This window comes from Berghia stephanieae, chromosome 1 (genome assembly GCF_034508935.2).
Source record: "Berghia stephanieae isolate SIO BIC M18660-M18661 chromosome 1, UCSD_Bste_1.3, whole genome shotgun sequence".
Classification (NCBI taxonomy): Eukaryota; Metazoa; Mollusca; class Gastropoda; order Nudibranchia; family Aeolidiidae; genus Berghia; species Berghia stephanieae.
In genome coordinates, this window is record NC_088360.1 from 86,142,331 (window position 1) to 86,169,712 (window position 27,382).

The window sequence follows — 27,382 nt, forward strand, 5'->3', positions numbered from 1 at the left end:
ATCGGCGATCTCAAGAAGTGGGTGAGAGAGGGATCTAGAAATGACTTTGGGTTTGAAACGAATATTTTTGTGTTCGTGGATAGCTCGCACGGTAGAGCCACGCTCTCACCTGCCAGGCGAGTTGTCGTACCAATAAGGTCGCAGGTTCAAACCCCACCACCGCCGCGAAAAAATTTTTATTCTCTATTGTCTTCTGGCACTTTTCTACTCACTTCATATCTTGTTGTTACCAACATAAGTGCCTGCTCCACTCACTTTTCTGAATTAAAAATTCACCCCATACACCGGAGCATACTCAATGTCTCAATCGTTTCTATGTTATATGTTTGTGATGAGAATATTGGCTATTAAGCTTAACTGCTGGTCAAAATTACTTCGCGATGGTGGTGAACGAATCGGCGATCTCAAGAAGTGGGTGAGAGAGGATCTAGAAATGACTTTGGGTTTGAAACGAATATTTTTTGTGTTCGTGGATAGCTCGCACGGTAGAGCCACGCTCTCACCTGCCAGGCGGAGTTGTCGTACCAATAAGGTCGCAGGTTCAAACCCCACCACCGCCGCGAAAAAAATTTTTATTCTCTATTGTCTTCTGGCACTTTTCTACTCACTTCATATCTTGTTGTTACCAACATAAGTGCCTGCTCCACTCACTTTTCTGAATTAAAAATTCACCCCATACACCGGAGCATACTCAATGTCTCAATCGTTTCTATGTTATATGTTTGTGATGAGAATATTGGCTATTAAGCTTAACTGCTGGTCAAAATTACTTCGCGATGGTGGTGAACGAATCGGCGATCTCAAGAAGTGGGTGAGAGAGGGATCTAGAAATGACTTTGGGTTTGAAACGAATATTTTTGTGTTCGTGGATAGCTCGCACGGTAGAGCCACGCTCTCACCTGCCAGGCGGAGTTGTCGTACCAATAAGGTCGCAGGTTCAAACCCCACCACCGCCGCGAAAAAAATTTTTATTCTCTATTGTCTTCTGGCACTTTTCTACTCACTTCATATCTTGTTGTTACCAACATAAGTGCCTGCTCCACTCACTTTTCTGAATTAAAAATATACCTCTGTATAGAGCTTTTAGACTTGGTGTAGTCTCCTTCGCTCCTCCTCATCTATTAATGATTGGACCAATTTTTATAATTGAACTTGTTTCCTAGGGTGTTGCTTATCTCCAACTCTGCTTTGAATTTATTCAAATTTTTTGCTGATACTGTGGTTTCTTGTAGTTTATTCCAGTTATTTACAATTCTAGATGAAAAAAAGTTCCTTCTTTCATTTGTTTTAAAACGTTCTTTTTTCAGTTTCTTGCTGTTTCCTCGTGTCTGAATGTTCTTGTTTGGTTTAAGGAATCCTGCCTCTACCCTGTCTATTCCCTTTACTATTTTATATGTTTGGATCATATCTCCCCTTCTTCTCCTGTAATCTAAGGTCGGGAGATTTAATTCTTTCAATCTCTCACAGTATGTTTTGTCTTTCAGGTGTGTGATAAGTTTTGTTGTTCTCCTTTGCACTCTTTCCAAACAGTCTTTGTCTCCCTCAAACTTCGGATACCATATGCAGTTAGCATATTCCAGCTTTGATCTAACCATAGTCTTGTAGATGGTAGTCATGTGTTTTGTTTTCAGATTCTTGAAATTTCTTTTCACTATTCCGAGTGTTTTACTAGCTTTAGATTGAACATCTTTAATTTGCTTCTTGAAGTTTAGCTTCCTATCAATAAATACTCCTAGGTCTTTTCCCCATTGGATTTCTGCAGGGGTTTTTCTTTCATTATATAGTTTGCTTCTCTGTTGTTTTTTCCTAGGTGAAGAACTGCACATTTATCTACATTGAACTCCATCTGCCATATTTCGGACCATTCTTCAAGCTTTTTCAAATCTTGTTGTAAGGTGTTTCTTTCTTCTTCTGTATTAGCTACTCCATAGAGCTTAGTATCATCGGCAAAGATTTTACATTTAGATGATAGATTGTCTGGCAAGTCATTGATATAAATCAGGAAGAGAACTGGTCCCAGTACACTTCCTTGTGGAACTCCACTTGTTACCAGTCTCTCTGTTGATGCTGTTCCATTCACTATCACTTTTTGTCTTCTATCTTTGAGGAAATCTCGGACCCATTTGACGGTCTGATCATTAATTTGATACTGTTCCAATTTCCTGATTAGGCGCCAGTGTGGAACTTTGTCAAATGCCTTTCTGAAGTCGAGGTATATGACATCTAAATTGTTGCCTAATTCCAGGTCTCTCGTCCAGTCATCCATTGTTTCAAGTAGGTTTGTTACTGTAGACCTTCCCGCCATGAAACCATGTTGATCTTTGCTGAATAGTTTGTTCTTGGTCATATGATCAACCATTTCTTCTCTAATCAGCTGTTCCATGAGCTTGCAGACGACAGATGTCAGGCTCACTGGTCTGTAGTTTTCTGGATTTTTTCTGTCTCCCTTCTTGAATATGGCTGTGACGTTAGCTTCTTTCCATTCCCTTGGTAGTCTTCCTTCTTTCATCGACTGGTTAAATATCTTGGTTAGGGGTTCTACTAGCTGCTCTGCTAAGTTTTTTAGGATGTAAGGATGAAGTTTGTCAGGTCCAGGTGATTTACTCTCCTTTAGGTTTTGTAGTCTCTTCATTACTCTCTCTTCAGTAATCGGCCATTGTGTAGTATCTATATTACTTCTTTTAGCAATATCTGGCAAGTTTTTCTGGTTCTCCACTGTAAAGACACTTGCAAAGAAGAGATTTAGCACCTCTGCCTTGTCTTCATCTTCAGATGCCCAAGTGCCATCTTCTTTTTTTATGTCACAGGTTCCCTGTCTTGTCTTCATTTTACTGTTTACATAACTCCAGAATACTTTAGGATTTTCTTTCGTTTCCTCTGCTATCTTGTTCTCATACTTTTGATGCGCTTGTCGGACTATTTTAGTAGTTGCGTTTCTCACTCTTTTGTATTTGTCCCAATCCTCTTCCTTTTTGCTTCTAGAGTATCTTCTATTTACTGCCTTCTTCTTCCGTAATGCCTCTCTCACTTCCTGCGTCATCCAAGGTTGATTTCTTCTCCCAACCCGGTTCCCTCTGCTTTTCGGGATGTTTTTCTCGAAGCATTGGTTAAGTACTCTGGTAAATCTACTCCAGTTATTTCCTACGGTGTCCTCGATTAGTATTTCCTCCCATTTGATATGCCCCAGTTCCTCTTTCATACTCTCTAGATCAGCCTTCCTATATCTGAGTGTCAGTTTTTCATCTACAGTCTCTGATGTCGCCCTCAGTTTTAGGAATATGGTCGCATGGTCGCTTTTTCCCAGTGGGTGGCTCAGTCTTAGGTCGATTATGTCATTTTCTTCCTCCATCAATATCAAGTCCAATACGTTGGGCTTTTGGTTTTTTCTCTGTCTCGTGGGTTCTTTTATTATCTGTTGTAGGTAGCAATCTTCAATGGTTTCTATGAAACTTTCCTCCAGGCTTCCCTCTTTTGGTTCGTCCATCCCTTTCCACTCCAGTTCCGGCATGTTGAAGTCTCCCATAATAATTATCTCTGAATGCTTTTTTTGTGATGCTCTCCTTATCATCTCCAACATTCTCTCATTATTTTCTCCTGTGCTATTTGGGCTCCGATAAATCACTCCAACTAGTATCTGACTTTGTCCAGTTACTCCAATCGAGCACCAAGCGCTCTCCCTAAAGTCGTGATCTGTGAGTTCCTCTATGGGGTTAACCTTGAGGTTCTCTCTCACCAATAAGTATACTCCTCTGCCGGAAGTTTCAAAATCTCTGCTAGCTATTATAGTGTATCCCTCAATACCTAACTCTGCTATGGTTGGGTGTGTTGTTGCATTCTTTGGCTTAGCTTCTGTTATTGCTATTACATCTGGATCTTCTTCTTCTGCCATAGCCTTTAGCTCCTCTCTCTTATTCATTACACTGTCTGCGTTCGTGTACATGAACTTCAGGGTATTTTTCATATTCACGTGCTGCCCCTCCTTATCATTCACTGGTACTTCTCTTTTTTGGATTTTCTTGTTGTCTTCGAGTCCTTGCTCAGAAACATTTTGGGCAATTGGACTGACACGTTTCCAATATAGTCATTCCTCATCCCAGTCCCAGTCATTTCCTCCAACATCGCTGTCTCTCTTTCTTATTTGTTCACTAAACTTTTCCCTGAATTTTAGATATTGATCGAAAAAAAATAAAAACCCATTCTGACTTGATTTTTTGTCATAAGGTACACAATTCACTTTACCGCTCTCGAATCAGTCGTGATTGAGTACCCGACAGTAACTGATATTGTAAGACTGCTAATACAAGGATGGTGCGTGAAGCGTGTTCTATGAAATAGGAACCTAGCTCTATAGTTTTTCCTGAAGGATTATCAATGTTGTGAATAACGAAGAGAAAAAACCCCCTACATTTTGCCCTTCTTTGTACTTGCATTCTTTCAGGTACATTGTTACAATCGCGTCGAATAAGGTAATTTTGTAAAGTGCCAGTACCAAGAACACAACGCCAAGAAAATTTAATGTTACTAACTTATTACACTGGTCGTCAAGCTCGATGGTTGTACCGCTTTGCCATTACGCCACGAATAAAAAAATAAAACAACAAAAAGAAAGAATGAATACAAATTCACAATAAAGAGTTGCTTTTTAAAAGAACATAACATGTAATATTGCGTCACTTCTCCAGCACCGATGCCATTTTGTTCTCATTCGATAATTATTAATATCAAGTTAAAACATCTCTCGTGTTGCTCATTTCAAATCAATTTCGCGCTTCGTAATTAGAGTAAAGAGATGTGCTGGATACATCAACCAATGCTAAATTCCCGAAAAATATTCCGCAGAGGCAATGCCTACCCGTGTTCATTCGTACACAATCCTTGGCGAGTTTCCCATTCATCAATTATTACTCATTTAATATTTGTGGGATTTTTTAAACGAAAAATAAGATAATTGAATTCCTCATTTTTGCCATCAAAATTACTGTCAATAGAATGCATAAGCCTAAGAGAATAATTGCTCCAAAATGTTTTAAGTTAATAAAGTAACCCTCTCTACATGTTGGGTCATATCTCTAGTTCAGAAATTCACTGTCATTCCCTTTCCCAAAATCAACGCCACAAACAAGCAAAAAAAAAACAAGGTTTCTTTTCATTTTACTAAAAGATAAGTGAAAGTGTTCGAAATCATATTTTTAGATGAAATAATTTAATTTCTCTTGCATTGCATTGCATTGGTACATCAAGATGGTAAAAATAATTACTCGCACCAGTAGGGCGGGAAATGTTTTAATCCCATGAAAAAAGAATGGAATTATCTAGTATTATGTAGTTTTGTTTCATCCAGACTGTGAGGTGTTGTCTGTTGGGAAAGATCCAAATGTCGTTGCTTGAAACTTGAAAATGTTAATCACAATGACAAAATGGAATAGAAAGACAAATGACGTTTCGGGTTCCCCATTTCGGGTTCCCCATTTTCAACTAAACACAGTGAATAAGACTCGTCAATATCTTTATGAAATCTGATTTAAAAAGAAAAGTGTCATTTGCGGATCTTTTATCCACTTTGAACAATCACTTAGTTGCTTGGGAAACAACAAAGTTCCGCGCAAATTGTATCCAATCACTAGCCTTTAAAAAACAACACTGAACGATATTGCTCTATCTATGCTTTTGGCTCACAATGTTTTTATGTACTTCTTAATGATTAATTTTTTTTTGGAAAGAGGAAAGGGGACTGGGCAGTTGATTTATCGCTACGAAAAATAAATTTAAACCAAAACATGGATATTGTTTTTCCGAGAAATTTTATTTCCGATCGATGTTTTCCTGGAGAGCAGTGGTGGGCAATCATAATATCTTGCTTCGTTCAATATCAAAAGCTTCAAGGCGTTTGATAAATTTAGGGTCTACTTATACTCATTTACACTATGATCTCTCTGCTTATCTTTTTCATAAATGTATCATCGCACCGTTTGCATAGAATATTAATGGGGGGAAATATTTCAAACGTCTAAAATCCTTTTGGATAAAGGGGATTGCCATTCGATCCCAACTGGAACTATTCTATTTTTATTTCAACTCTCTCTCTCTCTCTCTCTCTCTCTCTCTCTCTCTCTCTCTCTCTCTCTCTCTCTCTCTCTCTCTCTCACTCACTCTCTCTGTTCCTTTCTCTCTCTCTGCCCCCCCCCCCCCCTCCATCAGGCTTCAACCACCCACAAGGCCACAACAACAGTTTATATTAATGCATCTATTCGAAATCATGGTGACGTAATCAGTATCAAAATTCCCAAGCCGCTACCGTCTGTACTGAGGGAACCTGAGTAGAATAATGGAATGCACATTCATGTAATTCCATTCAAGATCTCTCTCTCTCTCTCTCTCTCTCTCTCTCTCTCTCTCTCTCTCTCTCTCTCTCTCTCTCTCTTCTTTAAACTATTCTAATGACTCCATGTGTTTATCATTGGATTTCATCAATATTAACACGGTAGTTCTCCATTTAAAAAGAATTATATGTGTATTGATATAAATAACTGGTCGGTGGAAATTGATTTCCAGAATGAAGGTAAATCCCCATTTAGAAATGCCAGTGTGAGTCGCTTTTTAGTATGAAACAACTTTGGCATTTTTCGAGAATGGGGGAGGGGAAGGGGGATGCGTGCACTTCCAACCTGCATTAGAAGCACCAAGTCTTCACGTCGTTTGGATTTCGTGACCCTTTCAATACCAATCGTATTACCTACTATTAGGAAGGAAAATCCCAACACCGATTGCGCCGTAACTATCGAGTCTTGCGCGAAGGCAATTTCGAAATCTGGCGGCGAATTTGAGCTGTAGCTCATGATTTAAGAACAACCGCAATTAAAACATGACAAAACAACAAAGACGACAACAACAGATTATCAGCGGCCACAATGACGATGACAACCAACTGCGGTAACAACAATATTATTATTAAAGACATTAAAAACAAATACGGGGTACTCTTCGTCATGCCAGTAATCTGGGTTTTTTTTTGTTTTTGTTGGGATTTTTTAAATTGGCCAGCAGATATCACTTTTTGATCTGGAATATCCAATATCCCATTGATGCTGTTGTAAACGCAGATAACAATCTGTTTGGATTTTAGCGGTGGTTGATGGAGCTACTGGTAGGGTATCTTCTATCCCCTTATATCCATCTACCCTATCTGTTTGATTGTCTGTCCCTATAATAGATTGCGGAAACTTGCTTCGCCTAGACAGAGCATTTAGTCGAACGTTGTGTTGTGACGATGCTACCCGGCGGGTTTGCGACGGTGCACGAATGCGGACCAGACTTTGCTGATTGGGTCGATCGTCATAACATAGTAGTGTGAGAACCATAAGAGGCTGCTGCCTAGACGATTGCTTAAGTCATTTAATGTGGGTGGCGCATTCTTTACAGATGGATTTGAACGTGCAAGATTCCTGTAGTGTAGTAACGGAGGGAAGAGATTTTTTTTCTCTCTCTCAAATCTTAGTTTCGTCCTCTTTTCAAAATCAAAAGAAATTCGAAATTATTCCTAAGTGTAAAGAGTCTAGACTTAAACAATATTTGGGCCTCCAGTTCGTATTAATGAACAGCCATTTATACTTTCCTCTTTTTCTCTTATTATACTGGAACTTCTGTACGGTGATAATATTTGCTTAAATAATTGAAAAATAGGACGAACAAATTTGAAAAAAAAAAAAAGAAAAAAAAAATAAGAAAGATCTTTGAAGCTACCTCATGATTAGGCTGCTAGTCTGTTACAGAAAAATTTCCACCAGATCTAATATTAGATCCAGTTTCCCAATCACTTTGTAGTTGCTATGAAGGCCAGAAGGAAATAGCAGTCCAACTAGGCACTGATTGAACACTGTTGTTGTTGTTGTTATTTGATGGCTGAGATCCAGAGTCCTTGTATAAACCAAAAATTGCTTGTTTGTTTGTCGTCTCCCCCCCCCCCCCCACCCCCCCCCCCAAGCTAAATATGATATCGAGATTGCGGTGCACATTGTGTCAAAAGATGAAGCCTGTACTCTTAGTTAATTTTGATTATACAAAAATCCCCCACTGTATTTTTCTCGAAACGTTCATGTTAAATATACTTATTTTTTGGCTCTCTTGTAAAATTTAGAAATTGTCTCTTACAGGAGTTTTTATCTCAGACATCTTTAATTCAGAAAAGTGAGTGGAACAGGCACTTATGTTGTTAACAACAAGAGATGAAGTGAGTAGGTTCAAACCCCGATCACTGCCGCGAAATGTTTATTCTCTATTGTCTTCTGGCACTTTCCTACCACCTCTTGTTGTTATATCAGACATCATAGTGTTGTTTGTTTTTATACACTTCTTTCCAAATATGTAGTAGTAGTAGTAGTAGTAGTAGTAGTAGTAGTAGTAGTAGTAGTAGTAGTAGTAGTAGTAGTAGTAGTAGTAGTAGTAGTAGTAGTAGTAGTAGTAGTAGTAGTAGTAGTAGTAGTAGTAGTAGTTGTAGTAGTAGTTGTAGTAAGCCTCGCAGTCCGAATGACGCTTGCAGAGAATTGATTGACTCAGCTGCACTTTTAAAAGTCAAGGAGTATAGCTGCCCTCTCCATCCATGTTGTTAATTGTTTTCATTGGTCACTGTTCTGGACCAGAGCGATGAGGCTGTCAAGATCTTGCTGTGACTTTAGCACGGAGGGCACTTCAGTTTTTCTTCGTTGTTCGGGGATATATTCGGCCTTATCTGAATTCAGAAATTTCTGATATAGAGAGAGATCCTGGTTCAGGATAGTTACTTTTAATGTTGGTGGTCTCCCTACATAATTGGTGCCTTGTAGGAAATATTCTGTCATTGCAGTTTGGGCTGGGATGTTATCTTCTCGACGTAAGATGTGACTAAATAGCTTCCTTTTATTACTGTACCCAGGCATTGGACCCTGGTTCTTTCATAGAGATCATTATTTGTACTTGTCTCTGGCCAATAGATTCCGATTACCCGACGCAATTGTTTGCTTTGGTATGAATCAAGACTTTCTAAGTTCTTTTTTTTTGTGAGGCCCCAGGTTCCACAATTATATGTCAATATTGGAATAATCAGTGCCTCTTCAATCTCTATTTGTTTATTTTCAATGATTATATTATTTCCATTTCCCAACTTTTGGAGTTGGCAGAGTGCATTGGTGGCCAACTGCTTTCGTTTTCTGATATCTTCATTTTCGTTTGTCAAATTGCCTAGTTTTCGTACACTTTTCCACTCATTTAAATTTCTGTTGAATTTCGTATATTCTCTTATGGATTTATTCACTTTAGATTCCATGCTTCTAGAGTATTTGATATTATTGACGTGTATGTATTCGCTTGATTTGATTCAAAGATTATATCTGCATCATCTGCGTATATCAATTCACGAACATTCTCAAAGTAGCGCTCAATTGAGAATTCCAGAATAGTTCTCTGGTTTTTTTTTTTTTTTTTTTCTCTCTCTCGGACTCGACTTGATTCTCATCACCTTCACTCCTGATTGTTTTTCCCCTCTGAGAAATGTAGGTTAATGTCGACCCTCACCGATCACGCAACTCATAACAATATCATAGGATTCAGCGCTACTGTTTGCTGTTATTCGTGGCGGTCATCAATTTTTCATAGACACATTTTATTCATTTCAATGGGATGATGGAGAATTATATAGTCGTCATGCTCTAATAAAATTTCGATCTCAGCTATAGCGATATTGGGCTGTGCAAATAAAAGAGAATTTAAATATTAAGGCATCGTAATTTGAGTGTATTGATTTATTATGTAGTAAATAATTGACCAATCGATTAATTAAACCATTGGATCGAGAATATATACCATTTATTAAGAATTGGGGAAAAGGGATATTATAAAAATGGGTTGTAAAATGAGATGTGGACATCACAAATTTACTGAATAAATTAAATTTCTCCACACACATTTTCACCGATGTTATTTCAAACAAGATATTTGATGTGAGTATTCTGGGATTACATTTTACTTGAATTGCCTTATTTTCCCTTGACCAGACCGTTGCAGGACAGATGTTTGATGACCGTACTTTTTAATCCCCTTAGACACAGGAGGTTCAAGTCTTCTATTGTGGGATAATGCTGGTAACTCGTAAGCATAATCTCATGTTATTGAATCGTCCGTCTCACGTGTCATGTCGGTCCATCATTGCTATTACCATTTCCTTTGGTTTATACAAGTTGTTTCCTTTGGTCTGAAAATCCTCGTTCCACAAACATGATGTCTGACCTGTCACCATTTACGTGTTTCCTGCCATATTCCTCAGAGCAATATGAGCGATTGAGAAGGATCAGTGAAGATGGTAGTGGAACGGTCTGCTTGATCATTGTATTATCCTAACCGATGAGGGCTGGTACCAAACATATCACTAGCCATAGGGTTTTGTGGTCATTAGTGGAAATCACGGAGTACTAGATTTTCTACACGTAATTTATTTCCGTGCTTCATTTTGGGTTTTATGAGTGTAATTGAACACCAAGAAAGTCGAAATTGCAGGCGGTTTTTCCACTTTCGGTTTTGACCATCAATAAAAATGCAGAATTGCAAGATCACTATTCTTGTTGTCTACGTAAAAACGACCGTTGTCCAAAGCGCCCGCGATGTCTAAATAGACTGAATATAAATAGTTATATGGCGCATTTATCATATTCAATTTGGACCGAAAAGCAAAATATTTTACATAATATGCTGGTTGCCCCTTTGTTATCTAATATAATATTTGCAATATGCTTTACTGCCTTCACTAAGGTACTCATTAATCCTTGGGTCGAGTTGAGGTCAAATGTGCAGTGCCTTGCCCTAGAAATACACTGTTCTGATACTTCGATATATTATATGTGATTTATGCAGCCAATGACAACGCTTTTGTCGCCTATCATTGATATAAAACAAGATACAGTATACACTCAGCAAGTCTTGTATAAAAACTTTGGTGCGGAATTCTAATTTTAATCTTAACTGGAGCCACAGGAGTTGCTCAAATATTGTTGACTTGTCTGATTTTTGAATGGAAATGGAATGAAATGGGTTTTTCATTTTTGTATTTTTTTTTGGTGAAGCCACTTTTAGTAACGCCACGTGGCCACAGTGTCTCCACATTTTGTAAACAAAGAGCACTTCACGATATACCATGTCAGGTATTCTAGAATGTCAGTTTTGCCATAAAATAAATTTTTTACTGAGCAAATCATTTTATTCTTTTTGAAGACTTTAATATTTTATCATAAATTCGTCAAAACCGGCGCCTGCTCCTTAATTTCTTAATTTCGTCTCTTAGGCAAGGAACACAATCAAATACATTTGTCATGTGAACAAATGGATGTTGTGTATTTTTGTTTGACATACTCATAAAATGTGAGCTGAAATTGAGACTTAGAAGGTCTATTAATCAATTCAATACAAAAATAAACAAGCATATCACGTCCTAATTATTTGTATTACGTTCATTAAAAGCCAACAAGTCACTCCGACTAGATTGATGGATGGTTCATCAAAATACTGGTTCTTATCATTATCTCTGGATCATTGCTCTGTCAGATAGTAGGATGGACTGGTGATAAACGCATGAATTAATTCAACCAATTTGACATACCATTTTCCAAAGATGTTCGCTGTGCAAGCTAAGAAGAAAATGTTCCATAGCCAACCGTTTTGCTTTTGAGCCGGAGATCAAGAACCCATGATCTCACTTGTGCTATTTAATGTGAGGTGTATCTTAATTTAGTAATTGGTGGGTTGTCGCTAGTCACATTATATTTTTTTTTCGGAATTCCGTTAACGTGGGTCCAGTTTTCTCCCATCTTGATTTGTTACTCGAAGAGGCGTGTTTGGATTTCAAGTGATATTTATCTCTTACGAAGACTAAAATTAAAAATCGAATGTTGAGTCATTTTTTTCAGCGACAGCGTTGGTACAAGAAAGTTTATGTAGTGTTGGGAATAAATTAGAACTGTTGTTCTAAACTGAATTTCAGCCTGGTCATAATGATCTCTCAATGGAATTAACAGTAAAATGAGGTTGCTCTATGCGGATGTTGCAATGAATAGGTTCAAAAGTAATGTTCTAATAAAATTATACAAATTGCATCACAATATAGTGGCCGTTACAATAGGTGAGTATTAAAGCAGATTCGATTATATTTGTCCAACGGATGTGCATTGCCTTCAGTGATCTGATTTCTCGCTGTTGTAAGATCGTATATCGTACCAAATTACTAATTGTAGATCGTTGCAACGGCGTTAACTCCGATGATGTTGATATATTTGTCTAAATTTAGGTTTTCTAGTGTATAAGAGGAAATAGAAAACAGGAGAGAGAAGATGGGAACACATTGATGAGATACTGTGAGGGTGATGAAGATTGAATTAGAAGTAAAAATAGCAATGATGTCTCTCAACATAAGGGTGTTGGGTAAATTTAGGAGGATTTGTCAAATGGAAAAGTTAAAGTGACAGACTCAAGACAATTCCCAAGCTTACAGTGCGTGAGGACGAAGACCTATAAATCCTTTAAAAGAAAGAAAAGGAGGAGGGGGAGGAGGGGGGGGGGGTAAAGGGACGGAATGGAACAACAGATGTTATAGTTTAGTACAGGATGGAGTTGTTTATGGGTATGTGTATGTTACAGGGAGACAGAGAAGGAGAAAGGAAAAAGGGGTGGGTGGGGGGGGGGGGGGGAAGAGAAAGAGAGAGGGAGAGATAGATAGAAGATATATGGAGAGAGGGGAGAATAGATAAATAGGGACAGATTGATTAAGAACAAGGGAGAGAATAGGGACAGATAGATAGAGAACAACAGAGAGAGAGAGAGAGAGAGAGAGAGAGAGAGAGAGAGAGAGAGAGAGAGAGAGAGAGAGAGAGAGGGGGATTCGCTCTAAGAAAAGAACAACAAAATACGGGGTGATGAAGAGAGAAATAGTGTCATCCAGTGTTAGTTTAGGACTGTTGACTTCGTTGAATAGTCTTGTTTATTGAATTTAAGACGCCCGGTCTGGGATCGATCATTGACTGGACGGAGTGGTGCCTCTGTTGACTTGGGACTGCCAACATTTTTGTCTTCTGGAGTGGAAATGACCGTGCTTTATTGGTACCGGTGTTTACGGGAATTGATACACTTAGACAACTTTTATTCAATAATAGGGTGTTTTACCTCCCATTATTTGGGTCGCCTTTTTCAAATTCTTTTCTATCCTGTTCAATATTACTTCATTGTTATTTCGCCTGGTACATGAAGCGACACAAGCTCTGTTTATGGACATTGTTGAATGGCGCAGTTATCTGAGCAGCAAGTCCCCCCCCCCCCCACGCCCATTCCCTCCACCATTGTCACTTTCTGAGAGCATCAATTTTCCAACGTTTTGGAAATTTTCCACGATCTGATTTTTTTCACAGGGGATATTTCAAAGATGAAAAATGCCAAAGACTTCATATTCTAAGAAATCGAGTTGAAATGGTTGTGAAATCTTCCTCACTGCAACTGAAAGCTACCACACTGCAACAATATGAGAATGCGTCTCACAATGTCCTTGTCAGAATGCAGAAATGCATTGCGCGTGATGGCAGCCAATTGGAACACCTGTTATAAAGTGTACAATTGCATGGGGATAAACTATTAATGAAATTAATTTTGTAATTATCTTCCCCGATTTTTTCTATCGCATATTTTACCATAGAAATATGGTTTAAATTATTCTGCTTTTGTTTTTGTTTTTTTAAATTACTTTTCATCAACCATATAGACTGGGATAATCGGTAAGTATATTACAAGGAACTATCCAACGGACGTGCAAAATTGAAAATCATGTTATATACCCCGCCAGGTACCTTTGGTGCGAGGTTGTGGCACTGCTAAAGACTTTATTTTATTTCCTGTAATGGCCAAAACTCTAATGTACATGAGCAGCGATAAGCAATGGAAACGAATAAAGATAATACACATTTTACAGTCCGTTAGTTGTGAGAATATGTAACTACCGGTCAAGTCCATTGACTTCTGCAATAATACTACGTTGAGCTCAGTTCCATTCTCCATCATGACAAACACTCACAATGAATAACCTGCTGAACAATGAAAATTGCTGTCAACGATTGCAAGAAAGTCCAGATTACTGACCAAGATATTTTCAGATTGCTAATAAAAACCGAGCGAATATCATTCTTTTTAGACATGTATGTTATATACATTGACAAGAGAGAAAAAATAGAAACAATAAAACATAGCACTGTATAGTATTTTTATTGTTTTGTTTTTGTTGTTGTTGCTGTTTTGTTGTTTTTGTTTGTTTGTTTTATTTTGTTTAATGATGAACTTAATATCCGACCGCTTTCTTTGCTTTACGTGGAATCAAGATTCTTTCTGGCTTGATTCTGTCCATTCTTTTTGACCTGGTGGATAGTGCTTTGCAAGGGACCACCATTTGTTTCAAAGAATTTTTCAATTTCTGTTTACCACAACAAATTAGGATGAATTGTTGTTTTAAAAGGACTACTGAGACATGAGTAGATTTGCATTCTGAGGTTATAATATTTCAATTGTACTTTCCGACATGATCGTTTCTAATGTCGTTTGTCCAGGCTTATGGACAGCGTCGGAGCACTTATAAAAGATAATAAAAATAAAAGGAAAACTAGAGTAACCCGATTAATGTTGATAATATATAACGAACCCATATTATCTATATCATAAAAGATATATCGGAAACAGCTTACAAATAGATTCATGTACTAACGACTTTACATATAATTTTCCAGAAGTCATCCACGATTTGCCAAAAAACAAACAAAACTATGTTTGTATATTATTTCAACAGAATTTGAGCTCAATCTAGACCCTATAGATACAGTCGAATCATTATTATTCTCTGAACAGAGCCGTCTGTTCTCTGGACCCATCCATTTTGAAGTCTTGATTTCCGACTGAAAACAAGCTGGGATGTGTATAAATTGTTCCCATTCAACCGTCGTCACTAAACACCACTGACTTCAGTTAGCTTTTCCTTACAACTACTGTTACTATTAATGCACCGTAGACATCGATCTTCTTGCCATGTTTGTCCCATCCTCACAGCGTACACCACTTACTCCGGCTGCGTTTCCTTTTAATTCTCCTTCATTTCCCCTTAAATGCTCTCTTCATTTTCTCCGAGATTCCAGCTTTTCGTAACGCCGGAAATTGGGGCTTATGGGCAAATAAAGACGGCTTAAATAAACTCGGCGTGCCCTCTTCTCTAATGGAAGGATTGCACCGAGCATGTTTCAATGAGATCTGTAAGGACTGTGGGGTACGGTCCACAGACTACTAGTTATCTATGGTACGGTCTGCCTAATGATCTGGATTGCGTCTATTTCGTATGGTTATTGCTACGCAATGGGTACATACTGTTATATATGTAAATTAGTCCTTTGATTTCCCTGTGACTTCTTGAACGGGCTAAGATCAGAGCAATCTATAGAGGACATTGGCTAAGATGGTTTGAGTCAAAAATGGGAAAAGGCGCTTTTTTGTTTTATTTATTACTTTACTTATTTATTATTTTGATATATTCACTGTGTATTTATCTATCCCTGTCTGTTTGTTATTTATTTTTAAAAGTTGTTTGTTCCTTCACTCGATATTTATTTATCTTTTGAAAACGTTTCCCTTTCAATCAAGTGGCGTCTAGACGTATGGTGAAAATATTTATTTATTTATTTATTTATTTATTTATTTATTTATTTATTTATTTATTTGTCTAATTCAATAAACACGGATCATCGATCTCCACGATGATAAAAACAAGATAAAGATTACCGATAAAAAGGTTGACGATGATAGATATGATGTTATTGCTGGTGATCATGGTGGTAGCAACCAAAAGAAAGAGTTTAGCTTATGGTATTTTTGTTGTTAGTATAATATTGAGTTTGTCGTAACTCGTGACGATTGATGTCATTTGGAGCTTGGGAAATAATTGAAATCGGTCATTTCCAGTTTATGTTCAAAGGTTTTACGTCCATTAACCTAATATATTATTTTTCTTGAAATAATTATCCGATTGTATGCGATCTGACTTATTGAAAGAAACGTACGACCTTTAGAAAATAAAGTCTCGTGGTTTTTAACGAGTATATGTTACCGTATCCCTGGCTTACTTGAATTATTAAGACACAATGCGTTTGCTTTATCTTGTGCCTTGGACTTTTTTATGGTGTAAGATGAAAAAAGTATTGACGTTTTCTTCTATGGCTTAGAACAGCGCCTGGCGTTTGGGAATAAATGCAACATATTGTTAAATCGCTTTGAGCACGTTTAGTAGATATTGCGTTATGTAAATGCTCTAGTTACATCTTTGATGGTACCTTATCTCGACAAAAAAAAAAAAGTTGAAAATGGGTCATTCTATACAGGAAGTCAAATTTGGATAACAATCTAACAATTTTTTGAATACTGATTTCAACGAGAGTTAAATACGTTTTTTTGCCCTTTCTTTTCTTTTTTTGTTGTTGTTTGTTTGATATTGATTCACTATCTCTGAACTTGATATAAAATTATTCGATACAAATAAAAAAATAATATGAATAATTGTTTTTGATTGATAATACACTTAATGTGACGCTGTATAAAGCGTTATAAAAATGGAAGCTTTTTTTTTTGTACCGGCAGATAAATACTAAGTATTATAAAACAAGTGAAATGCGATTTCTTTCCAAGTTAAACCCATAGTTGACATTGTAACCAATATTAATTAAGAGAGATTCAGTTTTGTGACTCGTGTGCATTTCCTGATGTAATTTACGTGACACATAACAAATCCCCTATTGTTTGCCAATTATATGATAGTAAAAGATGGCATTCCAATTTGAAAGATAATGGGTTCCCTCTTGATAAACTACAATTAAGAGTAGAATGACGATAAATGAATATATGATATCGAATTAGCTATTCAGAAATTGATGTGAAATATTGAAATGTAATTACACAACGTTGAATGGCCCAAATGTTTGCATGTAGTATAAATTTAATTCTAACAACATATATACTTCACTGGAATGACCCATGACGCATCCACACAAACACTAGATTTCACTTTCATCGAAAACAGCGAGTTACCAAGGACCATTGGGTTTTAAATGGTATTTCTACTGGTGTCGTATTAGAATTAGATTCCGTGCCCCCATCCTCATCATTTCAGGACCGAAACATTCTGTTTGATCGGATAAAAGGTTAATGGCCGCTTTATCGCCTCAAAAAATTTAACCACTGCATTATATTTACGAACCGCTCAACGATGGCACTAGATGCGGATAAACGTATAGGACCGACTGTTCTACATAGACCATTTTACCCTATTGCCAATAAACACTTTTCTGCATCCTCTGTGCTAACTACTTTTCATTTCCAAGGGTAACCGAGAGTTCCCCATTTCACTATCGGTAACGAAACGACGATTTACTCTAATGAGTAAAACAATCCATTTCGGATACACGGTATCGTATCTCTATCGATCGCACCTGCACTATCCCGCTGCCCGCTGTTAGTTTTTCTGAGGAAATTGTTTACCTACATAATTTCAACTCTGCCACCTGTACCACGCGCACCTTGGCACATGACATAGACGTGCGCGGAGCATCTAATGAAGAAGAATTTCCGGTTTCCAATGACGGTTCCACGATGACCTGATCGGTGAATAATTCTATACGATCGGCTATCGTTGAAATCAGTTTCATCGCTGTTACTGCTTTCATTGTGAAACGATAAGATGGCATGCCAGGTTAGAGTAAACTGAACTTCGCATGTAAAGGGTCAAGTAAGCCATTAAATGAAATAAGAGGAGGCCTTTGATTCGTTTCGTGAAAGTTATGTGAAAAATGTAACTCATTGGCGGCTTATTGTAGTTTAGTTGTGCGGCTATGTGGTCTAGTGTTATGACAGTCGCTTTCGGATCGGAAAGTCATGGGTCGAGCCTCGCTCGGCACATAGATGCGGCCTCGGATACTCTTTACTCACATTCTCTCACCGTACTCAGGTGTAAAATGAGTTCCGTTAACAGCGTTGTCTCTGTCAGAAAAACAATGTATTATCGCTTAACAGGTGTCATGTCTTGTTCTACAGGTTACGTGTCTTGTTGGGACCCTTTCTAAAGTGCTTTGAGCATGTTTAGTTGACATTGCGGTATATTAAAAAGCTCAAGTATTTGAGTAAATCTTTCTTATTTTAATATATTATATATTATAATCGAATCGTATTGTGTCCAACAAGAGAATCTGATTTACCTTATCTATTTTTGCGCCTAAAAACAAAATAAAGGGACCCTAGCAAAGATCTTCATTGGTCACATTATTCTTCCTACAATCTGACTGCCGTGCAAACGGGGGAGTGGTTCGAATCCAATTTACTTTTTTTTTTATCTCGCCGCCCCCCCCCCCCCCGCGCCCCACGTCTATCCAGCTTTGTGTTTGGATCGCCGGGTGTAATTTAAATTTGTATGGGTTACGGTGAGCTGGTCACTATTCAGGAACGCGGTTCTAAAACACAATCATATTTCAGTATATACTCTTAGAACGAAAATCATGAAACTCGACGGTTATGATAATAAATTGTCCCATTCTCACCTCAGGGGTAATCGAGCCTGCGACATTTTTTATCAGGCGCCAAGAGACCACATTGCTACGTCACTGTTAACCCAATTAAACAGTTACCGGTGTTTATGTCGACAAAGCGACCGATTTATATTGAGCATTTCTGTTTTCTTGCTCATTCAACACGTGCCCTTTTTTTTGGTCATTGTCCAATTACCTCGTATCGGGTAAACATGCCAGTATGTTTACCAAGATTATAAACTTTTACTCGCTTTTTATGGAACATCCGACCATTGGGATTCGTTGTTTCAAAAAAGAAAGAAAATTAATAATAAAAACTGAGACGAACAATATTTCAATAAACATTAATTAAAAGGTATTGCATCGCGTTGTGTGGTTCACCATTATTAAAGAGCAAGAGAGAAACGATAAAATATGAACAATGGATGACGATACGATCAGCATTGAATGGGAGACAATCTACGTCCATATACTATTAGCAAACCTGATAACCGAGCGCAATATATGGGCTTGATTTAACATTGTTGTAATGGAGAATATTTTTCGTTGGTTTGAGAGAATTTCCACTACAACAATGAGCCCATAACATTTTGGGTTATCAGACTTGCAGATAAATAGAACACGTTGGATACGATGGAAGCATTGAAAACAATTGAATCAACGGTGATTATTAACAATCGTTTTTTCTCTTCGAGTTACTCGTGAAAAGTATGTGTGAGTGATGTCATCTTATTTGATTCTAGATCAAAATCATTCTCAAAATATAGGCCACCGTAAACATATTTCGCCATGTGGTCGATGCCTGAGGTAAAGAAGGGAACTGATATAGACCAATTAGTTGGGTCAGATTTTAGATTAAAACGCCATTACCAAAATTGATATCGCTGATGGTTTCTGCTTCACCGGGTGTCCAATAAGAAGCAATACAAAGAAACTCGGGTTGCTTTCAAATAAGTGTTAAGGGATGCGAAACATTTGGATATGAACAAGTTGTGAGAGAGGAAAGCAGGACATCGATGATGACGAATAGCGACGAGAATTGGCTAAATCTAAGAATCTAATAACATCATTTATTAATTGATCGATCTTCGGCATTGGTACAAGTCATCTTGTATTCACATAAATTTAGAAAACTCTCTCTCTCTCTCTCTCTCTCTCTCTCTCTCTCTCTCTCTCTCTCTCTCTCTATCTATCTATCTATCTATCTATCTATCTATCTCTCTCTCTATCTCTCTCTCTCTCTCTCTCTCTCTCTCTCTCTCTCTCTCTTTCTCTCCATTTTCCATGGGTGTCTATCAAATCTCCCTACCCCCTGCCCCTGAGTTTATTGCATAACCTTCTTGACAATTTTAATGCTTGTATTTTTCGCTTGTCGTAATTTCACATTCGTGTATTGAGCTCATTCTCATGCCTATTTGTTTGGCTGTTTTTTGTTTGTTGTTTTGTGTGTGTGTGTGTGTGTGTGTGTGTGTGTGTGTGTGTCTGTGTGTGTGTGTGTGTGTTTTTGAAATTTTATCAATTCATATGAATGAGTCCAACCTCACCTTCTTTTGGTTCTTGCGACATACTACCCGTGGAACTTCGGCCACTTCACTCAAATAGGATGCAAATACTCATAGAAGTGCAATTCCTCTAGATGCAGACCACCGGATGTAACGTCTATAATGCTTTTAGTTTATTTCGAACACTTCCAAAATTGTTCTCGGAATGGATAAAAACAACCAAGGGCTAACATTACTATCATCGAATGCGGCTGGTGCTGTTGCACTGTGTATCTGCTCGGCCATCTGTTAGATTCTCCTCGATATGACACCCGTTTGTTTTACTGTCTTTTTATGCTCGGTATCTTAAAATACTTAGCCGTTTGTTTTAATTTATTGTTATTCTGTATAGATATTTACAATGTTGTTTTCATTGGCTGCTGCTGTTTACAAACACAGGAGACTTCATGAATAATTGACGGTTTGGGACTCCTATTCCATTTGTTTGCGCGGTCCTGCTTCGTTCTCCATACTTTGGAATAGGCAATATCCGCGAGTCTTTTGTTTTACTTCTTCTTTTTATGTTCGAAGATCACAATCTGTTCAAATCGCGCGTTTTTTCGGGGGTTATTTTTGTTATCCTTGATTTTCAGTTATTGTTGTTGTTACACAAATCCCCAGACTTCATGAAATATTGCCAATCCTTCTAGTTTACTCTTTTTTTTTGCCGGGTTCTGCTAGATTCTCCGTATCTATAGAATAGGCAATATCTATGAGCCTTTTGTTATACCCGACGAGTACTTATTTGGTAACCCAAATTTCTGTGGGCGAATATATCCATTTATTTTATGTTTGAAGATCAGAATCTCTTCACACCGCGAGCCTTTTTTTTAGTGGAGTGGGGGGGGGGGGGTATTTTTGTTTACATTGTTGTTCTTTTCAAGTTATTGTTACAGTTGATGTTGTTACTCTCACTGTTTACAAATCCCTAGACCTCATCAATAATTGACTGTTCGCTCCTGTTACGCTTTTTTTCCTTTTCTTTTTTTTTTTTTTTTGCTCGGTTCGACCCGGTCCTCTATTGTTATTTGAATAGGCATGACTTCAATACCTCGCGTCATGACGTTCAATGAACATTTTCCTGGATCAATTATTAACTGACACCTGCCTGGCTTCACAAAACCATCCAGCTCTTCTCATGACGTGACCAAAACGCTTACAGTCTTTATTAATATTTAACTCTCCAACAGCTCTGCTCGGAACAGTCCATCGCTTCCTATTTAGAGTGCGTGCCAAGGGATGATAATTATTAGTGACCGAAAATACCGGGTCAAGGGTGTCCCGACGGCTCATTTTGGTAGAGCTAGTAATTCAGGTACCACCATCGTGGGGCTGTGTGATCAAATGGTAGGACACTCGGCTTGTGATCTGCAGGTCCCGGATTCGAGCCCGCTGTCTTACACATGTTGTGTTGTTATTGGCTGGATATCTCTTATAAATCAACTTGAGCACATTCGGGCAACCTTGTACTCTTTGTTCTAAGAGGTCGGGTTGGACTTGAGATCAGAAAAGTACTTTGCCAATCATTTTTCAAATCCATATAATACGAAACAACATCTGTTTATTTCATTGTTACATTTGCGATTCTAGAATTTGTATGTTGGGGCCAAAGTATTTGTATTTTTTGATAAGTAATATATAAAATATAAAAATCAAATTAGGGAGCAGGCACTGGTGTAAGAAAAAATGAGAAAGTGTAGTCAGGGCAACTGGTTTCTTTGGATGCTTTTTTTCTTGTAATTTTCTCTCTGCAATAAATAGGGCACTGTTTCAAACAACCTTTTCATATTTCCCTGAAATATAATGGATGATTATTGTCAGCATTAGTGTCTTACGTAATATAATTGTAATATAATTGGTATAAGTATCATGAACCTTGGTCAGACTTGTTCTAACCGCAAGACAAAAGATAACAATGAAATATACAGTGTGATAGCAACTGATGCCAGGCCCATTGCATTTATACCCAGCCAATAAGAAGCATTAAAAATTGCATACGGCTGTGCAACCTACTCAACGCTTATAAATTTGTTATGTATAAATACCATAACCAATTTTTATACCTACATTTCTCGCTCCACCAACCCCAATTGGTTCTTCCTGTCGTGATGGATTGTTCCCCAAGATCGATCGATACCAGATCTGGTGCAGATTTTAGTGTTGGATTAACCATGTGGAGAACCATAGACTTTGTAAAGCAAGTCATAACATGCTTTATTGTTTGCAGCAACATACGAAAGGGATTTGGGGAAGGGAAAGGAGGAGGAGGAGGAGGGTGTGTATGTGTGGTGGGGGGGGGGGGGGGGAGAGAGAAAGCGAACTCACCTACAATACAAGGCATTGCAAATAATTTTTGGCGGCCCGGGTTCGAGCGCCTATTGAATCATTGTTAAGCCTTTAAAAAACCAAACACCCCCCCCCCCCCCAAAAAAAAAAAAAACAAAACAAAAAAAAAAACAACAACAAAAAAATAAAAAAATAAAACAGCAACAACAACAAAACAAAACAAAAAAACAACCTTTCATTTTGCTAATTTGGTTAGCGTGGATAGTTCTAGATGGCAACATAGGCGTGTTGGATATTTCCTGGGCGTTCCTAAAACTCAATGTGGTGTAAGCTCTGGTTAAATCTCAAAACAAATTAATGCTTTTGTTTTTTTTCTTTCTTTGTTGTTGTTGTTGTTGTTGTTGCTTTAAAAATAAAATTTAAACCACATTCCATAATATAAAAAAAATATCTTATGTTTCGTTTTTAAGCACCTTCTACAAAGGGTAGAGTAATACCTATATATAGGCCATTTTTACTGCTCCATGGGTTAACCAGTTCTGTGTCGGTTCATATGTTAAATTGTCCTGTATAATTAATTCGTATTGATTATATTCAGTGTTCATAACAAGCCATCCCTTTGAAACTTCTCTATGGTAATCCATTTCACGGGAAGTGCATAATGATACGTAGAATATACGTTTCAAGTTTCCCATTGTGGCATAACATCAACCAAGCGTTTCCAGTGGGTAATAGAAATCGAATCCATGACTTATAAGCCACTCGGATATGCCACCAACGTCAGTGGATACTCTAAGAAATGTTTTGATGATGATGATGATGATGATGATGATGATGATGATGATGATGATGATGATGGTGGTGGTGGTGGTGTTAATGGCGATGACGACGGCGACAATAATGAATGCTCTGACACGATTAAAACACAGTTGCCTATAGTGTTCAAGCAAAACAAACCATCTTCTAAACTAAAGCAACGATACCATTTCTTTAAAATATTATTTTAAGATCACATTCAAGCCGCGACACCGATCTCGATAATTCATGTTTTAGATCGTGTTAACGAAAATGGTGTCCTCAACTCTTTTTTCCCTTCTAATTCTTGAAACTATAGCTTTCGTTGGAGATCACCCCTCCCCATCCCTTCTTCCCTTTATCTCCCAAGGGAGCGGAAACTTAAGCCTAAGTTTGGGTCCTATCTCAATTGTCCATCTTTGCGGTTTCGCATACCCTTCTATATCATTTCCATTCTTAGTTTCTTTTTGCGTTCATGTTTTGGAATGAGACCATTTGCTTTTTCCCCGATCCAGCACGAGGTCTTGTGTGTATGTGTGTGTGTGTGTGTGTGTGTGTGTGTGTGTGTGTTTAAGTAGATTTTGAGAGAGAGGGTGAGAGAGAGAGAGAGAGAGAGAGAGAGAGGGGGGGGGGGGGGGGAGGGGGCACATGCGCGTATGTATTTTATGTGTATGAGATATGACTTTTTTCTTGTAATTATGACGTAATCAGTTATTATTATTCATATTTTTACCACGAGTACCCCAGCGTTAACATGCTTTGAAAATCGGGCATCACGACCCGATTACCAAGACGGATCTCTGAACGATGAAAACCCTTGCGACTTTTTCATTAAAGTGTATAAAAGTGGTTACTTTGATATCAGTAACTTCTTCAATTATTTTAGTAGTTGATAACTTTTTTTTAAAAAACGACATTGCAGTTCATTCGCAATATTATTTAAACTTGAAAAGTGTAGTTAGTCTTCCGTGTCGTATTATTACGTTATATAAAAGCTCCTAGCCAAAAATCTCTGAATAATGCAGCCCAGATAGCCCGAAATGATTTGGCAACACAACTAATTAGGCCCAGGCCTATTTGGGCTGTATATAACAATTGATCCTATTTTATGAGTAACAGTGATGACTTATTCGAAAAACTGAACAAAGCCCCCTCTCCCGTTGGTAGAAATTTTCACATTGCCCAAATAGTGAAAACAACGTATTGGAATTATTTGAGCAATATTGCCCAATTTATCGCTTCGATACAAATCTGAGCCAAGTATTTTTAATTGCGTATTTTTAGCTTAACCACAAATTATTATTTTTTCGAATAGACAAATTTATAACAGCACTATTATTCTTTATGAAACCCATTTGCAAGGATTGATAATTATATCACTGTGCATACATTCATTTTGATATGGAAATCATCAAAAACTATGGTGAGGTGTCTGTTTCGAAAAATACAAACACCTAATGAAAACAATCAGTCAACTCTAACTTTGGCAAAATTCAAACGACTGGCTTCTAATGACTAAAAGAGAATACAATTACAAGTTACCCATACACTTCTTATGTGATGCAATAATATATTTTTCGATCTACAATTGCATGACACTCATTCACTGCTTGTGTAATACTATAAACATTATATTTTGCAATCTGTCTACAGTGATGCGCCTGACCAAGCCGACCCTGATGACATTCCAACCGGTGGTGAGCGAGTCACGTGACATTTGTGGGGACCTTCTAGCCAGGCTGAATGATCAAGAGATGTCCCGTACCCCCGGACTTGGTGGATTTCCGGTCGGCAACTTGCTCACTTTACCACAAAACTTTGGGTGAGTTCATTACATGTTATAACATAGTTGTGCAAGATACAAGTCATGAAACCAGTGCCCGAGGGAAAAGGGAGATATTCAAGAAGACGTTAATGCACTTTTAAATATGCAGTAGTACAATCAGTCTGAAATGTTATGTCTCGAATATTTATTGATGCCCAGGAACTTTTCGGATGATTTGTATTTTCTCTTTAATATTTTATTCTCTTTGATGTTTCTCTGGTACCGTACACCCTCTTATCATTTTTGTATATTTGTATGAAGAATTACGAATGAATGACAAGGCGATAAGATAGAAGGATGAGTATCATAAGAAATAGGAGATGGAGGAGGAAAAAAATAAGCAAGCAACACATTTACGTGCCCCCTACTTGTCAATGAAAGAATAGATAATAGATACAAATTGGTGGCGCAATTTCACCATTCTACCCCCCCCCCCCCCCCCCCCCCCATTTCCAACACACTACCCGCGCAACCCTTTGCTAGCCTTATGTGAACGCAAATTTACAGTTCATAGTCGTGTTTAGACAATTTTGCACAAGAAATTTTACAACTCCATGCATTTCTAAATTAAAATGATTTTCAATGGTCATGGCTCATTCACATTTCATTTACTTGTTATTAAACCATTGAAAAGTAGTTCAAAGGGGATGTCTGAAATAATACGTAAATGAATAATGAATGCATGAAATAAAGGATTCATTACCCTCAATGTTCTTCACAATGCTTGATTATTTCCTCACAAGGCCACCTTTCACAATTTGTCTCTTAGGCGTCTTTTGTACCTTGAATCTCACAAAAAGAAATGCCCTTCTAATGATGCTTTTAATAAATTGAAAAATTTAATGAAAATAGAGATATAGCAAAAATAGGTGTGTTGAAAACATGCGGATGGTCAGTCCTACTATACGGATGAGAATGTTTAAAACTCTCTCTCTCTCTCTATCTCTCTCTCTCTCTTTCTTTCTTTCTTTCTTTCTCTCTCTCTTTCTCTCTCTGCCCCCCCCCTAGTAGGGGGAATTAGGTCCAAAAAACCCTTGAATTGTGCAAACAGGGTTGAAAGCATGAACATTATATATGTTGTAAAATATGAAAAACCCTATAATTTATTATATAGAACCACTCTGAGAGATCAGTATTAGTTGAGATACAAGGTTTTTAAGGTTAGAAAATTTTGAAATGGACGACAATAATTTCTTTCATTTTTATTGTGTAAACATTCGAGGCAAGCCGACCAAAGGTTGTTTTACGTCATCCTTTGGATTCCTATTGGTGACTATTTTAAGCGTCGAAGCGGATGTTTTCCTTTCCCTTTACTTTCGATTCAAGAACCATACAAATTATTTAATCGTAAATACTATTCAATTTCACTTGTTTTAAAGGACGTCTAGCGAGCAATATTCTATAATATGAGATTTTTTCTGCATCTGATTTAATAAGTGTAATCAATTGCTCTAAAACGGACGGGCAGACGGGAAGATGAGCAGAGGGGTAGACAAAACAGACTAGCAGAACACAGCTCAATAAATGCCGATAACCGGTGTTGACAAAGGACAGTGCTCCTTCTCCCCTCCTCCTGTTTTCTTTTCTTTCCAAAAATACTGCTATAATCATTTTACGTGAGTTAAAACCTATTTCGGTCAAACTTGATGACAGTAAAGAGTAAGCATACCACTTTCATTGCTATAATTATCATCATTATCATCATCATTAACCACCATGATGATGTATTGTGGCAAGTTATTTACTTTACGTTATTTACCGTTTATAATGTCCCTCTAAGTCGAGGAGGTATGACTAAGGGCAAGGCTATGAAACTCTTTTTGAAGATTTAACACAATTCAATTCTTTGGTTTGTGATGAAAACATGTTGGATGTATCTATGTTTTTAATTCATGAGAAAGAAATGAGATTATTGAAAGCTTAAAACAAAATGATGCTAAGTGGCATACGTATTGTCGTGTAAAATTTAATGCCAACAAAATTAGGCGATTAGAATTAAAGAAATCTAAAAGAATTGCCCTACAAGAATTCCAAACTTCGTCATTTGACTTGGAGGAGTCACCGAATGAATATATTTCGCAACCCACGAGAATAATAAGACAACGTTCAAAATTAGAGATTGGCTATAATAAACAAAAGTGCTTTTTGTAAAAACATAGCATCGGGAGTACTCAATTCTGTAAGGTGTTAGGTCAGTACAGTAATGAGTAAAATTATCTCTCTCTCTCTGTCTCTCTCTCTTCCTCTCTCTCTCCGTCTCTCCCGCTCACTCCCTCTCCCCCCTCTCCCTCCTCTCCCTATTTTATCTACTAGTTAGGTTAGTACAGTAA

General features: G+C 37.6%; 1 protein-coding gene across 2 annotated transcripts in view; it reads left to right on the top strand.

The window, feature by feature from the left end:
• The window catches only part of LOC144960060 (trafficking protein particle complex subunit 13-like), a 154,805-nt gene that overhangs the window by 94,454 nt on the left and 32,969 nt on the right, over positions 1-27,382 (top strand). For both annotated transcript variants that reach the window (XM_078893010.1, XM_078893017.1), the window contains exon 3: positions 24,881-25,049. In XM_078893010.1, the coding sequence (XP_078749136.1) occupies positions 24,881-25,049 (169 nt within the window). The remainder of the gene's footprint in view (positions 1-24,880; positions 25,050-27,382) is intronic.